Source organism: Coregonus clupeaformis, chromosome 20, assembly GCF_020615455.1.
Source record: "Coregonus clupeaformis isolate EN_2021a chromosome 20, ASM2061545v1, whole genome shotgun sequence".
Classification (NCBI taxonomy): Eukaryota; Metazoa; Chordata; class Actinopteri; order Salmoniformes; family Salmonidae; genus Coregonus; species Coregonus clupeaformis.
This window is the reverse complement of record NC_059211.1, coordinates 13,446,360-13,463,426: the sequence shown is the minus strand read 5'-3', so window position 1 is coordinate 13,463,426 and position 17,067 is coordinate 13,446,360. Positions and strand designations below refer to the sequence as shown.

The window sequence follows — 17,067 nt, the reverse complement described above, 5'->3', positions numbered from 1 at the left end:
CTCTCTCTCTCTCTCTCTCTCTCTCTCTCTTTTTTTTTTTTTTTCTCTCTCTCTCTCTCTCTCACGTGTTTGTTATACTGCCACCCTGGAACTCAGGGTTGATGACAGCAGAGAGCCTCTTGGTAAACAATCAACACCTCTAATTGAATTTCACCCAGAAATAGTCTCGGGGTGAGAGATGAGAGCGACTGGAATATCCGGAATCCTCCAAACAGGAAGTTGGGGAAGTTCAGCCCATTATGAGACATTGAAAGAGACATGTAACATGTCACAAGCCTGCCATCTCAAAAGGCTGTACACAATTCTAACATGGCCACCACATTGGACCCAGTCATGCATCACAATGTAGATGTAATCTGTCATCGCTACTACGTTTGTCCTATTGCACCCCAGTCTGATTGGACACGGCTTGCACAACACAGGCTCCGATCAGTTCCTGCAGTGTGGCTGTGTTGTTTGAATCCCAGTGTGTTGATTGAATCCCAGTGGGTAATCAGAGACATATGGATCTGCTGTGAAATCTGAGGACCAGACCGATGCCTGCTATACTATCGCAGCCACATACAGAGCCCCACAGTTGCTCTGTTTCTACAGAGGACTTCAGTCAAGTTCAATTCATTGCATGACTGGGCAGTACAAGCTAGCTAAACTAATCTCCTTAACTGGGTGGACCAGACGTACAATCAAGCAATGGTCCAGGCTTTACTGAAAGAAGATAACATCTAGATGTTTGTTGAAATCACTCTTTATTTTGGAAAAGACCAGAGGACGATTTCAAAGTCCTTTTTCTCCACCCACCCCCCCAGTAGCTCCCACCCCAAACACATTAGGGGCCTCATTTATAAACGTTGCGTACACACAAAATATGCCCCAAAACATGCGTGCACCAGTTTTCACACAAACGTTGGAATTTATCAAAACTGAACCTGACGGGAGAATGTGCTTATCCTCCCGCAAACTTTAGACAATGCATACACACAGTTTCTAGTGGTTGAAGTATTGCATTGCAAAAAGGCAAAAGTAGCTTAGTAGTAGCCTTGTGCAGGAATATATGATGATACTCTTATTCATAATAAAAAACAGGCGGTTCTTCTTTTCCATTGACTTTTGTAGTAGAGAACAACCAATATCGATTTTTTTAGGGCCGATGCCAATACCGATTTTTGGGGGTCAAGGAGGCCGATTGCCAATATTTTAGGCCGATATTCAATATCATCACATTTGAAAATGTTGATGACAACATTTCCCAGAGGCAGCCAAGTATGCATTAATGCATCAATTTTAAAATCAAACAATAAAATTGACTTTGTTTTTACCAACCTAACTACATAACAACATAATGGTAATAACTGTATTTGAATGGTAAATTATTATTTTTTTATTTTGTTTTTTTAACCTTTATTTAACTAGGCAAGTCAGTTAAGAACAAATTCTTATTTACAATGACGGCCTACACCGGCCAAACCCTATGGGACTCCCAATCATGGCCGGTTGTGATACAGCCTGGAATCGAACCAGGGGATCTGTAGTGACGCCTCAAGCACTCAAGCACTGAGATACAGTGCCTTAGACCGCTGCGCCACTCAGGAGCAAATCTCTTGATGAATTTGGTAAGTTAAAATGGCATACGCCTACTCACAATACAGGTGAATGCATATTCAATGTGCGTGCAAGCATTGAGTTATTGAGCTTATTTTGGCTGATCAGTGGAGTCTATGGTGCTACAGATGACAAACAATCTGTTTGCCTCTCATGTGGGACATATATTAGCCTACTGATCAACAACATTTGCATAGAAGCATCACTGCAGCATGTCATGCCTGTATGGAAGGACATCATATAGACACTGCTATTAGTTTGACAATATAAAATAGCATCTATTCAATGCAAATGGTCCAACGTAACGTCATGATTTGTGATCAAGGATGCTTATGAAACTAGTATTTTTTGTCATTTTCCGTGATATGGAAAACATTTTTTTTCAGCTATCAGGACGCATCTCTAAACAACTCAGCTGCAATGATGAAATTCGAAACAACTCTCTGGCCTCACACACTCACAGCAGTTCATCCTCAAAGCTGTCAAAGTTTCACTTCTTTTTGTGTGAACATGCACACAGACCCACATAGATAAACATACCGGTACACAACATGCTTACATGTGCACACCACACACACACACTCTCATGGTTTTTCCTCTGGTCATCCTGTCAAAACTCTGGGCATTTAAAAGAGCCAGGCATTCTGCTATACTGACAGGGAACAAAAGCAGATAATTAAAAACTGAGAAGATGGAGGGTCCCACAAGTTTGCTGATCCAAACCTTCAGCAGCACATAGTCATTAGTCAAGCCTAACAGATTCGGTGCCTGGCAAGACACTTCACCTTTTTCCACAGGCAGGATCCTTCCCAAGGAGACACCCAAGGTTTTGTCTCCTCACAGACCACAAAATAATTCACATCCCATACTCACACAGTCCACACTCAATGCCAACCCCTGAGCATCCACTCAAACTGATGAATGCCTCTTTAATTAAAACAAGAGTAACTGAGAGAGACACGCTCTCTGATCACTGGCTGGTTGGATCAGGCTACTGCATCTCCATCCAACTGCTTCCTCCCATGACGAGGGATATTGTGATCCTTCATAAATTAGAACTGAGTAAGAATGCACTGTGTGTCATTGTGATAAATCCCCTGGTTGATCTATGGCGAGGAACTGAAACTGATATCAAATAAACAGCAGAAGCTTGATTTCTCTCAGTTCCTGAATGCAGAAACAAGTGCATGGGCAATTTCTCTCTGCCGATTGAATACGGCTTTACACTGTGTCAACACTTGACAATATCACTTCTTGGCCAGGTCTTTCTCTTTCTTCTCACTCCAGAGTCTGCAGCCTCATCTCCCCTCGCAAACACTGCAATCTTCTAGGAAGTCGTTCTCAGCGTCCTCCCTCCTTTCCCCTAGCCTTCTGATCGTTAATAAGGTAGACAGCATTTGTTTAATACAGTACAGTCCATTAGAGAAAGTGCACCCACATTCCTGCTGTGCTGTTATCCGCTCAGAGGTAGTCATGCAGAAGGTCTTTGGCAGAGCCGAGTGCCACTCTGTCTAGGCCCAGCCATGCTCACCGTGGGCAGAGTGCAGTAAGTTAGTTATAGCACGCTTCAGAGTCAACCAGGGGAGGATTCATGATTGGCACATAAGCAGAAATGAAGGTGCACCCTAAGGAGAGTTTTATCGACTCTGTGAATGGTTTCAGGAAAGCAACACAGCAGAGCATGTTGAGAAACTTTTATAAAACATTTCAATCGTAAACAAATTAAGAACGGTCGCAAAGAGATGAGAAACAACAAAAAAAGAAAAGCTCTCAGCAAAGTCCGTCACCATCTGTCAAACCTGTCCTGTTCCAGGTCATGAGAAAAGACAATCGGGTGCTCCAGACTAATTTCTGCAAGTGACCTTTGGTCTACAATGTGCTGCTTGAGCCTCCTAGGTGAAACCCTTTCAAGAAAGACTTGGCAAGAAAGTTAGCCCTGTCTTTAGCCCTGCATTTCCCAAAATTCCCAGGTCTCCATCCTGGATTTCTTAAAACCTGGGAATTTTGGGAAAGTTATCAGAATTGTAAAAGCCTTGCATCACCGTTTCACATGACATCCATCTTTCCAGGTCCTTAATCTGTAGGCTAGAGCTGGCACTCAAACACAGGAAGGTGGAGAATATTTTTTCTGGGCCTCTCACCATATGTATTCCCTGTCTCTATCCTAAGCCTCTATCCTTTATCCTAGGTCCTATCCTTCATCAGTGAGTAATATCCCTTATCAAAAGGTTCCAGATAAAAATCTAGGACATAATTGCTCTCTATCCTGGAGTCACCCTGACTCAGGATTTCTGTTTGGTGTAAATAATATTCAGCCCCTCGACCCCTTCCTTCTTGTCAGCTCTTCAATTCTCCACTATCAGTAACAGACGACAATAACAGGATCTACTCCCCCCACGCCAGACACATACTGTGGTAGAGTATGAGAGGAGAGAGAGAACCTTTTTCCACTCGAAAAACCTCAGCTTCAAACTCCTAGAAACAGACATCTCCTCCTTCTCCTGGTCTTGTCGGCTGGTTGGCTAACTGTATCAGCGTGATGACAGTGCTTTGAATGAGACAGATGCGACAATGATCAATACACGGTTGCGTAGTGGAAAAGGAGTCCTTGTAATTGGTTAGGGTCACGAACCTCCCCTATCCCTCCATACCTAAACTCCCTTACACGCATCCACTCTGATCAAAGCAGGGTTTCATTTCCACAGAAGTCCAGTCCAAGTCATAATCTCAGAGGAGATCTATGCTGGAGACAGTTGGAGCTGAACAACATCAAGTAGCCTGCTGAGTGGAAATCAAATCATAAAGTTATTCACAGTGGAAAACACAAGACCTAGAGTCCTCGTAGGGTTTTCCAAACTCAGTCCTCGGGACCCCAAGGGACGCACGTTTTGGTTTTTGCCCTAGCACTACACAGCGGATTCAAATAATCAACTAATCATCAAGCTTTGATAATTTGAATCAGCTGTGTAGTGTTAGGGCAAAAACCAAAATGTGCACCCCTTGGGGTCCAGAGGACCGAGTTTGGGAAACGCTGATGTAGAGCCTCGAGATAGACTGGTAATAAACGAGGCATTCCGGACAGAGAGAGCAGGGAACACTGTGGCTCCAAGAACAGCAGGATTCATAAAGTCACGCTGGGAGAGGGGGGAAAGTTTCCAAAACAAAGCAACAATGGGAAATCAGTTAGTCCACAATGAGATACAGAGCGACGTGCAGTCCAATGTGTCATTTGGTGGGCAGACGGAATTTGTGAAGGCAGACTATCCTCATATGTAAAGTAATACATTAATTCATTATAAATCAAACTGTTGTGCCATCTGGCCCTAGTCAAAGCCATATATAACCTCTGGCCCCAGTCATATCCCCCAAAATAGTGATTCAATTTAATTGTGTTCCTTTGTCTCTTCAAATGTGTTGCAGTTAATTGGCAATTGATGGTAAACACTTTAACACAGTAACTATTCTAGCCACAAACAAACATAAAAACAAGGGAAAAAAGTATTTAAAGAGAGGCAACCCTGTTTTAATTTTATTTAATTTCTCTTCCATTACAAACGGCACCTACAGGGCCTATATGCACTGTGGTTAGGATCACCAGTTCAAACTCCCCTCAGAATGGCCGACCAATGGCCCTCCCCCAGATGGGTTGGAGATTACAGGGATTTTTCTGCCATTGAAATCCTTGGGCGAGCCGCCTAAGCGTTTTTTCAAACAGTGTAACAGTCAAATTTTCAGGATTGAAACGCTTTCTTTGTAAACTTAAACTATTAAAACCAGATATAAAGTACAGTGGGGAAAAAATGTATTTAGTCAGCCACCAATTGTGCAAGTTCTCCCACTTAAAAAGATGAGAGAGTCCTGTAATTTTCATCATAGGTACACGTCAACTATGACAGACAAAATGAGAAAAAAAAATCCAGAAAATCACATTGTAGGATTTTTAATGAATTTATTTGCAAATTATGATGGAAAATAAGTATTTGGTCAATAACAAAAGTTTCTCAATACTTTGTTATATACCCTTTGTTGGTAATGACACAGGTCAAACGTTTTCTGTAAGTCTTCACAAGGTTTTCACACACTGTTGCTGGTATTTTGGCCCATTCCTCCATGCAGATCTCCTCTAGAGCAGTGATGTTTTGGGGCTGTCGCTGGGCAACACAGACTTTCAACTCCCTCCAAAGATTTTCTATGGGGTTGAGATCTGGAGACTGGCTACACCACTCTAGGACCTTGAAATGCTTCTTACGAAGCCACTCCTTCGTTGCCCGGGCGGTGTGTTTGGGATCATTGTCATGCTGAAAGACCCAGCCACGTTTCATCTTCAATGCCCTTGCTGATGGAAGGAGGTTTTCACTCAAAATCTCATGATACATGGCCCCATTCATTCTTTCCTTTACACGGATCAGTTGTCCTGGTCCCTTTGCTGAAAAACAGCCCCAAAGCATGATGTTTCCACCCCCATGCTTCACAGTAGGTATGGTGTTCTTTGGATGCAACTCAGCATTCTTTGTCCTCCAAACACGACAAGTTGAGTTTTTACCAAAAAGTTATATTTTGGTTTCATCTGACCATATGACATTCTCCCAATCATCTTCTGGATCATCCAAATGCACTCTAGCAAACTTCAGACGGGCCTGGACATGTACTGGCTTAAGCAGGGGGACACGTCTGGCACTGCAGGATTTGAGTCCATGGCGGCGTAGTGTGTTACTGATGGTAGGCTTTGTTACTTTGGTCCCAGCTCTCTGCAGGTCATTCACTAGGTCCCCCCGTGTGGTTCTGGGATTTTTGCTCAACGTTCTTGTGATCATTTTGACCCCACAGGGTTTGATCTTGTGTGGAGGCCCAGATCGAGGGAGATTATCAGTGGTCTTGTTTGTCTTCCATTTCCTAATAATTGCTCCCACAGTTGATTTCTTCAAACCAAGCTGCTTACCTATTGCAGATTCAGTCTTCCCAGCCTGGTGCAGGTCTACAATTTTGTTTCTGGTGTCCTTTGACAGCTCTTTGGTCTTGGCCATAGTGGAGTTTGGAGTGTGACTGTTTGAGGTTGTGGACAGGTGTCTTTTATACTGATAACAAGTTCAAACAGGTGCCATTAATACAGGTAACGAGTGGAGGACAGAGGAGCCTCTTAAAGAAGAAGTTACAGGTCTGTGAGAGCAAGAAATCTTGCTTGTTTGTAGGTGACCAAATACTTATTTTCCACCATAATTTGCAAATAAATTCATTAAAAATCCTACAATGTGATTTTCTGGATTTTCTTTTCTCAATTTGTCTGTCATAGTTGACGTGTACCTATGATGAAAATTACAGGCCTCTCTCATCTTTTTAAGTGGGAGAACTTGCACAATTGGTGGCTGACTAAATACTTTTCTTCCCCACTGTATGTAGAAAAGATAATGGACCTATTTTTATAATATCTTTGAGAACTAACATTCACCAAAATAAAAGGGTGAATTGAACATTCCAAAAACAATGAATCTAGCAGTATTGATTTTGTTATTATGTTTGAGCAAAATAACATAGCATTAGCCAAGGCAAAATGCATGGAACTGCAGGAAATTAGCTTAAAAAATTCAAAGATTTCTCTACACCACCAAGATGGGGGGCCTCTAAAATGTTCTCTTAAATTCAGCCGTGCTGACTCATTGCCACGCCCACCATCTAAGACCCTTTTTGATCCAGAAAAAACTCAGGATTAGCATCGAGCCCTGGGGCCGATGAGATCAGGTCCTGGGAGTCCAGGGCCGCTGAGGGTCTTTGATCCTGCTGTGGCTTTAGGCTGTGGAGCCAGTGCTGGCCAACCACCAGGTACTACTGCAGGCTACCTGGGTCAGGCCCACGGGCCATACAAGAGTCTCCCTTTACCTCCTGCACAAGTGTGGCGTGTCTCTCCATTTAGCAAAGCAAACAGGCCACAACAGGAAAAAAATATTTGGCCAGCTAAATGAAGGGCGAACTGGGGACACACGTACCAGCCTTAATAGGGCAGAACAGTTGGTGTCTGTGTTGGTGTCTGTGGGCCCTTCTGCCAGGACGAAAGGGGTCATTATGCCAGAGGCCGGGTCCAGAGGTGGAATGTTAAATAGTGGAGGAATGTTGTTTATTTTCACAATCACCGGCACGCGCCCCCACCTCAACCCACACCGACACACATTCACAGAGCCTGCTCTTACTAATATAGTCGTATTAAGCCAACCAACAGGAATGCCTCAGATCTCCCCCTTTACCTGTTGTGAGGTCAACACAGGACCTCCAGGCCTTGATGTGCTGCCATGTTAGCCAGTTCATAAAGACATCAACATGCTGGGAGACATGCAGAGACACGGAGGAGGAGATCTAGAAAACAGCCATGGCTGTATTAGTTACTGCCTTTTTTTTGCCTATTATAATATAATGCCACCTTACTCTGTTGTGCAAATGGTGGTAAAATAAATTCCCCTTTGCAGCACAGATGAGTAATATTTATAGGGCTGAGCCAAGGCCTTGCCTAAGAGGATGTCTGTCCCAAATGTCTAGACTTGTACATTGTTCTTTTATGGGCTGCAGCACCCACAGTCTATGAAGCATTGGGCTGATCCAAAAAGAGGGAAACAGAACCATCTTTGCCTGCAGACAGTGATGTGCTCAATGTATTCCTTCCCCACCACTTCTAAGCTGGGGGAGCTGTGTCAGCGAGTTGGCATTGGATCCCCAATGACTCTGACACTGGCAGACGAAGATGTCTGTAGGCAGTGGGGCAGTGTAGCCAGGTGTCCACTAGGCCATCCTGAGTTCAAAGTTCAGGGACATCAGAGGCTTCTGATAGCGTCTCAAATACACATTTAGTTCATGTAAAGGATTACTGAGACCTGGATGTCTCAATGCATGCATTAATTAGGAACACACTAAAGCCAAACACATGCAACTGTGAATTACATGGCCTAAACTAACCCCTATTATTATAGACCTTAAAGGTGCAATATGCAGAAATGGCTTTGCCATTTGCTGGTTGCTAAAATTCTAATAGTTTGCTAAATGTCAGTTTAAATGACAAAACAAGCAATGCATAGTGTAGAGAATCAATGTACCATCTAAACTGCTGTGAAATATATATTTCACTATATATATATATATATAAATATATATATATATATTTATTTAATTTTTTACCCCCTTTTTCTCCCCAACTTCATGATATCCAATTGCGATCCAATTACGATCTTGTCTCATCGCTGCAACTCCCCAACGGGCTCGGAAGAGGCGAAGGTCGAGTCATGTGTCCTCCGAAACATTACCCGCCTAACCGCGCTTCTTAACACCCGCCCGCTTAACACGGAAGCCAGCTGCACCAATGTGTCGGAAGAAACACTGCTCAACTGACGACCGAAGTCAGCCTGCAGGCGCCCGGCTCGCCACAAGGAGTCGCTAGAGCGCGATGAGCCAAGTAAAGCCCCCTCGGCCAAACCCTCCCCTAACCCGGACGACGCTGGGCCAATTGTGCACTGCCCTATGGGACTCCCGGTCACGGCTGGTTGTGACACAGCCTGAGATCGAACCCGGGTCTCAAGCACTGCGCCACTTGGGAGGCCGTGAAATATATTTTCAATAACAACAAATATTTTATTTTCAGCTGTTTGAAGCTGGTGTAAAAGACGAAAAAATTAAACTAAAGAATGGTAAGCATAGAAACAGCGCATATAGAACAGATCTACCGCTTCTTAGACTTGCTTTCAAAGAGAATGACAGATCTATTACTCACATTTCTATGTGAATTGGGTCGGTTCGCCCTTAGGGTACGTGAACGATTAAAAGGGCACTTGAGTCTATAAATAAGGGAAGGACATTTATTCTACAATTCAAATAGATATTCTCATTGTTCCCACACCCATCTGCCAGCAGCACAGTCAAAGCTAAGAGCTCTTGGGAAAGGGTTGATCTCAGTGTCAATGTAGGCTATAGGGCCTAGGCTATTTGAGACAATTTGGGGCAGTGATGATGATTCTCTGTTTACTTGTGGGTATTTCTGCATTCTTTCACAATCAACTGATCACAAGACGCTGTATTTGATGTTGTTGGTGTTTAATTACTGGGGAGGAGATCACATTCATTCACCAGCTCTGTGATGTTGTTAGGCGTATGCATGTGTTTTTAGACATTTCAATGTCATACAAAGTGCTGCAGATCTGGGTTTGAGGGGCAACCTGCAATCAGGTACCATTAGTTTCTGTGGAATGGGCTGGAAATCAAGGAGTAACTGGCAGCCAAAGCAAAAACACACACTTCAGCAGTTGCTGCCAGCGGTTGGCATGGCACAGGCACAGCAAACCATCCGGCTGTAAAAACGCATAAAAGTCTCTAAAATGGAAAACAAGTGCACAGATGTGTGTACCTGTTTCGATTCAATGGGAAAGGAATGTCTGGAAAACTTTATGAATGGGTGCAGGCAGAGACTGCGAGAAGGGCTAATACTAAATTGTCCAATTCCATAGCCTGCGGTGTGTGTACTGTGTTCAGTGACATGCGGCCTGCCTACCCTGTGAAAATTATTGAAAAAATAACTGTAATGAAAAATACATAAATATAAATTTGATCAATAATACTTTAGTACACTCATTTGTACACTGTATACATATGAATCGAGGCAAAGTTGCTTCCTGTTTCAGTGAAGTCTTTGGTCCCGTTTGCGTGGGTCAAACAAAAACACTAATGCAGGTGATGGCTGCAAGTTGCAGCTGGTGAGGAGCAACAGCAGAAAATTGAAGTCGACTGCAGTTAAAACTTCATGACCTTTGATCACATGGTTGTTGTAAAGTTCATGTGACATGTAGGCCCTAGTCGAACATTTCTATCCCCATAACGCAACTCATTTTGAAAGGAGGTGACTTGACAAAAGTGATCACTAAAACGGCCAATATGTCCCATTCATTTTCATTGCGCTCAAATAATAAATGCGCATGTGTATTGGCGTGAAAAAAGTTATGGGAAAGGCATAGCTCTCACCTAATGGACGTCACATGTAATCTGCTGCCTTTTGGCGGTTACATTCGTTTTACTGCTAACTAAAAGTAAACTGATCAGGATGAATAACATATTGCATCTGAAACTGTTTTAAAAGTATGATTTTTCTAGCGAAACAGGGGGTGATAAGTGATGGAAGACCAAGACCTGAGTTTAGGGACCTACATCAAAGGAAGGGCCAGAAAAGAACATGATCATTTCAATCTCAGTGGTATCATCTGAAAGACTGGCCTCATGGTGCTTTCAAGACAACTGATAACTCGGAAAAGAAAGAGGTCAAATCATGACGTCAGTAATCTTCAGGTCAGAAAGTCGGAGTTCTAGAAAGATGCCCGAGTGTCCGACTTGCAATTCCGAGTTGGATGACCTTTCAATACGATTTTTCCCAGTTGGAGCTCTTTTTTTTTCCCGAGTTCCCAGTTGTCGTGAACGCACTGAAGTCAGAGATTTCCGAGTTCCCAGTTGTTTTGAACGCAGCATCAGACCTCACCACATGTCACTGTTATGGACGTATATGTGCGTGTGTGAGCACGTCGTTTTTGCGTTACGTTAGAAAGATACGTTTTGTGAACACACCTTATGTGAGTGAGTAAATTCCTTCCTCCCACAACTCGGAGTTTGCTTCCTTTACACGCAGGTCTATAATGCAGTAGACACACAATATATTACATAACTAAAATGCACACAAATAGAAGCACAAAGCTGCTTAACATTGGCTACAATAGGACTTTATGTGTTAGGCCTATTTTTAGGCTAATAACAGGGCTGGGAAATAGAACACGCCTGCAATTCGGAAACAAAGTTTCACTCAAGTCCCGCAGTCGCACAAATTATTTGCAACAAAACTGATACAGTAGCTAGGCTATATCAGAGACACTGTAACATGGTATCTTTTCTCGCGTCGCCCCTGAAACAGCAACACGGACGGTGTCACGTTGCTCAGCAGCAGCAACAGCTGTGAAAATCCAGCTGCGCACAAGCTTATTGCAGTTGACTGTGTAGGTCACCGAATGATGCGCTGGAGCCTAATAAAGGTGGGTGACTAATATCCAGAACTTTCTTATCAAAGATGGATTGTCAGATATACTAAAAAGCATCTTACCTTCTGATACGCCAACTGAAGATAATTGTACGGGATTCGTCTGTGGAAATCCTGGATGACATCCTCGCTGACTTTGTGCATGGACTGTGTTCCAACTTTCTCTTCAATGCACTCGTTCTGACAATTTGATCTTCGGAGAACCACGTCAAAGAACTGCAGGTCCATGGAAACAGAATCAAACGGGTGCTGGACCTGGCATCTCAATCGACATCGGACTTTAGTCTGGCGGACCTCTGCGTAGCTGCTGAGCGCTCCCTCCATGTATCGCACTACATCTTTATAGTCACTTCTGTAAAAGGCGTCGACGGCATTATTGTATAAAAGGTCGTAGGGCTCCAACGAACCATATGAAGAAGACAACAAGAGCGCTTGAAGGACAATTGACAAGATACTACTAATGGAAAAGTTCACATCCATCTTTGTCGTTAGTTATCTTTGGTGGGACACTACTCACGCGCACCAGCTTGCAGTTTGTACAAAATCTTCAGTCTTATAATAAAATTACCAGGGCAGCTTGCGGAGTCCAGATAGAATGTGACAGTCACGTAAGAAGGAAAATGAATGTTTTAGTCCCATTAAATGCTTGCTTTGGTAGATGTTGCGGACGGTAGTGGGGCAGAAATTGAACTACTTCAGTCAGGGACACATTTTCTGTAATGACACCCCCCCCCTACACTCTCACTCAACTAACTCCTCCCCCTCTGCTATGAAATTAATGGTCATAACATCACACTGAGTTCTTATGATATTTGACACAATTGTAAAGTTACTACGTTTATGAACTGCCCTATGGCACTACACGAAATAACAGTTTTATCATAGCAACAATCAGCCTAAATCTATAGGCTAGGCTACTTCACAACAAAAAGTATAATTTTGGCAATGTTAAATGGGACTCACATTAATCTTTTCATTCTTGTGTTCGTTTTTTAACCTAAACCATTTTCTGTGAGATCGAAGGATGCTTGGAGTGGAACCACATTAAAGTACCTCATATCACCTTTCGTAACCCTCTCAAAATGCTCAATCACTGGATATTGTCTCCCCCTGCAGGTTCCAAATACTAATTCTAGTACTTTCTGGTACTTTCTGCAGAGCCTCATTACTTGCTCTTATGAGAAATACTTACATTATATTATTTTTCCCTTTTAACACTTTCTTACCAGACAGCATATTATGTGAATCAAATCAAACATGTTTGGTATGGGGAAGAATAACTTTTCATACCAAAACATGCGCCATTGTGATACACTACATGACCAAAAGCTCGTCGAACATCTCATTCCAAAATCATGGGCATGAATGTATGGACCTCGCTTAGTACACAGGGGCATTGTCATGCTGGAACAGGAAAGGGCCTTCCCCAAACTGTTGCCACAAAGTTGGAAGCACATTATTGTCTAGAATGTATGCTGTAGTATTAAGATTAACCTTCACTGGAACTAAGGGGCCTAGCCCGAACCATGAAAAACAGCCCCAGACCATTATTCCTCCTCCACTAAACATTACAGTTGGCACTATGCATTGGGGTGAGTAGTGTTGTCCTGGCATCCGCCAAACCCAGATTTGTCCATTGGACTGCCAGACGGTGAAGCGTGATTCATCACTCCAGAGAACGCGTTTCCACTGCTCCAGAGTCCAATGGCGGCGAGCTTTACACAACTCCAGCCAACGCTTGGTATTGCGCATGGTGATCTTAGGCTTGTGTGCGGCTGCTCGGCCATGGAAACCCATTTCATTAAGCTCCTGACGAACAGTTATTGTGCTGACGTTGCTTCCAGAGGCAGTTTGGAACTCGGTAGTGAGTGTTGCAAACGAGGACATACGATTTTTACGCACTAGGTCCCATTCTGTGAGCTTGTGTGGCCTACCACTTAGCGACTGAGCCGTTGTTGCTCCTAGACGTTTCCACTTCACAATAACAGCACTTACAGTTGACCGGGGCATCCTATGACGATGCCACGTTGAAAGTCACTGAGCTATTCAGTAAGACCATTCTACTGCCACTGTTTGTCTATGGAGATTGCATGGCTATGTGCTCTATTTTATAAACCTGCCAGCAACGGGTGTGGCTGAAATAGCCGAATCTACTAATTTGTGACCACATACTTTTGTATGTATAGTGTATAAATTGTCCCTTGGGCTGGGCGGTATACCATATTTTACTATATAGGTCTATTGGTATTGATGCATGGACCTGTTTGGGTTTTTACTTTACCTTCTATAATGGTATTTCAATGTTTGGTTTGTTAATGATATGCTACTCCGCCTTGTGTAGCGTCCATGCTACTTGAGTCAATCAATCAAATGTATTTATAAAGCCCTTTTTACGTCAGCAGATGTCACACAGTGCTTATACAGAAACCCAGCCTAAAATCCCAAAGAGCAAGCAATGCATATGTAGAAGCACGGTGGCTAGGAAAAACTCCCTAGAAAGGCAGGAACCTAAGAAGAAATCTAGAGAGGAACTAGGCTCTGAGGTGTGGCCAGTCCTCTTCTGGCTGTGCCAGGTGGAGATTATAAGAGTACATGGTCTTTAAGGCCAGATTGTTCATCAAGATGTTCAAACGCTCATAGATGACTAGCAGGGTCAAATAATAATCACAGTAGTAGAGGGTGCAACAGGTCAGCACCTCAGGAGTAAATGTCAGTTTGCTTTTCATAGCCGAGCATGCAGAGATCGAGACAGTAGGTGCGGTAGAGAGGGAGAGAGATTCGTCCCCCTCTCTCTACATGCCGCTTTCCACACAGACCCGCCCCGCCCCCTGTCACTCAAGGAGCGCAGTTGTTGTTGCATATTAAAGGCACTACATGGTCAATCTGACTTCTGCATTGGTCGTGCAGAATTTACGGTGATATGGCCTCAGCAGAAGTCAGGGCATTCATACTTCTTGCGCTTCGCCAAGCAGCAAGGAAGTGAGTTTGTATTTATACAAGACCTCCCGCCCTCACCCACAGTCAACCAATCATGTCAATGCAGAGATATATACGGAGCCCTCCACATTGTTACTAAATTTGAGAGGCGTACGGCGATGCCATACGGAGCTCAATTTGGCCTCTGCATGCCTCTGGAGGCCCCGGAATTGCGTCACACCATCCATACGGAGCCTCCAACCACATTTTCGGATCAAGCATAAATTGGCTCTTAGTTATGGGCATTCCGAGTGTTTTCCATGGCTCCGTTCAAGTAAAAGTGCAGCATCATTTGGCTCCCGACCGGCTCTTCATGCAAAATGCTTGAAAATCTCTCATGTAAAGCCCAAAAAGTAGGCTACCATTATGTCAGATCATGATATGCACGTACAAATACATTTTTACCAGGCCAAATTATTAGATCGGCTGCAAAAAAAGTTTTATTATGCACTGCTAAAATTAGCGTGGACCAGAATGACATGCTCTCCCTACTCCCTACTATTTATTGTTTCTGCAGTGAGGTTTACCATCTTCAGATCATGATTTTGTAACTTATTTGTAGATAATCGCTGTTTGAAAATCAAAAAGCAATAGTAGCAGTACCGAGTGGCGCAGTGGTCTAAGGCACTGCATCGCAGTGCTAACTGTGCCACTAGAGATCCTGGTTCGAATCCAGGCTCTGTCGCACCCGGCCGTGACCGGGAGACTCATGGGCAGCGCACAATTGGCCCAGCGTCGTCCAGGGTAGGGGAGGGAATGGCCGGCAGGGATGTAGCTCAGTTGATAGAGCATGGCTTTGCAACGCCAGGGTTGTGGGTTCGTTTCCCACCGGGGGCCAGTATAAAAAAATTAAATGTATTCACTAACTGTAAGTTGCTCTGGATAAGAGCGTCTGCTAAATGACGTAAATGTAAAAATGTAAATAAATCAGTGAGCCAAATGAAAGAGCCATTCAAAAAGAGCAGTTCGTTCGCGAACGACCCATCAGTACAACCTGCTACAAGATGAAGTGGCCCGGCCAGAGGTAGCTACTGCAGAAGGTGCATTTTTTACATTAATTTCTGTAGCTAACTTAGCTAGGTCTACTGTCTGGCTGGTGCTTATTTACTGAGTAGGCTAATAATGAACTGCAGTTACTGTAAATGGTTACCTATCTGGCCCTTTGTATAGCTATTTCTTACACATTCAATACAACAATATCCAGTTAAGCTACAGTCAATGCTGATCTTGTGTGTGTGTGGGGGGGTTCAGAATGTGCCCGCAGGAGAAGGACACAGTATGGCTTCTGAGCAGATCATCATGAACTTCATCCAGTTACATCAGCCAATACAGTAAGTTAAAATCAGCCTTTTTATTGGTGTGGGTATAATTCACAATCCTCCTTTCCTGCTTACTGAAAGGCAGATGTAGAAAAAGCATAATGGTGAGGATACTACATGAATTGCTACAACAATTGGCCGACTTTTCTGAATGTAAACCTCCCACCTTTCAGGGGGGCTGATGATCAATGATACGGAGAAAGCCTGATAGGTTACTAGGGGGTAACTAGCCCGCTGGGGTAATTGCAGTAGCAATACAAGAATATAACATCTATAGAAGAGACAGAAATGCTTATGTGGGAGGTGTTGCTGTATATATTCAGAGCCATATCCCTGTAATGCTTAGAGAAGATCTTATGTCAAGTGTTATTGAAGTGTTTTGGTTGCAGGTACACTTGCCACATCTAAAGCCTTTTCTTTTGGGGTGTTGCTATAGGCCACCAAGTGCGAACAGTCAGTATCTAAATAATATGTGTGAAATGCTTGATAGTGTATGTGATGTAAACAGAGGTCTACTTTCTTGGGGACCTGAATATTGACTGGTTTTCATCAAGCTGTCTGCTCAAGAGTAAGCTTCTTTCTGTAACCTGTGCCTGTAATCTGGTTCAGGTTATTAATCAACCTACCAGGGTGTTTACAAACACTACAGGAACAAGATCATCCACATGTATTGATCACATTTTTACTAATACTGTAGAACTTTGTTCTAAAGCTGTATCCGTACCCATTGGATGCAGTGATCACAATATAGTGGCTATATCCAGGAAAGCTCATATGTGGATGATGTAAAAAATATGTGTTGGTCTGATGTGATTAATAAGGAGCATCCAGACGCTGCACTTGATGAATTTATGAAATTGCTTCTTCCAATTATTGATAAACATGCACCTGTTAGGAAACTGACTGTTAGAACTGTTAAGGATCCATGGACTGATGAGGAATTGAAAAACTGTATGGTTGAAAGAGATGGGGCAAAAGGAGTGGCTAATAAGTCTGGCTGCACATCTGACTGGTTGACTTACTGCAAATTGAGAAATTATGTGACTAAACTTAACAAAAAGAAGCCAAGATCAATGATATAAAGAATGATGGAAAAAAACGTTGGAGTACTTTAAATGAAATTATGGG

General features: G+C 43.2%; 1 protein-coding gene across 1 annotated transcript in view; it reads right to left on the bottom strand.

Moving 5' to 3' along the window:
* The window catches only part of p3h2 (prolyl 3-hydroxylase 2), a 114,265-nt gene extending 101,577 nt beyond the window's left edge, over positions 1–12,688 (bottom strand). The window contains exon 1 of the mRNA XM_041839959.2: positions 11,708–12,688. Coding sequence (XP_041695893.1) covers positions 11,708–12,124 — 417 coding nt within the window. The 5' untranslated portion in view covers positions 12,125–12,688. The remainder of the gene's footprint in view (positions 1–11,707) is intronic.
* Between the last annotated feature and the right edge of the window lie 4,379 nt (positions 12,689–17,067).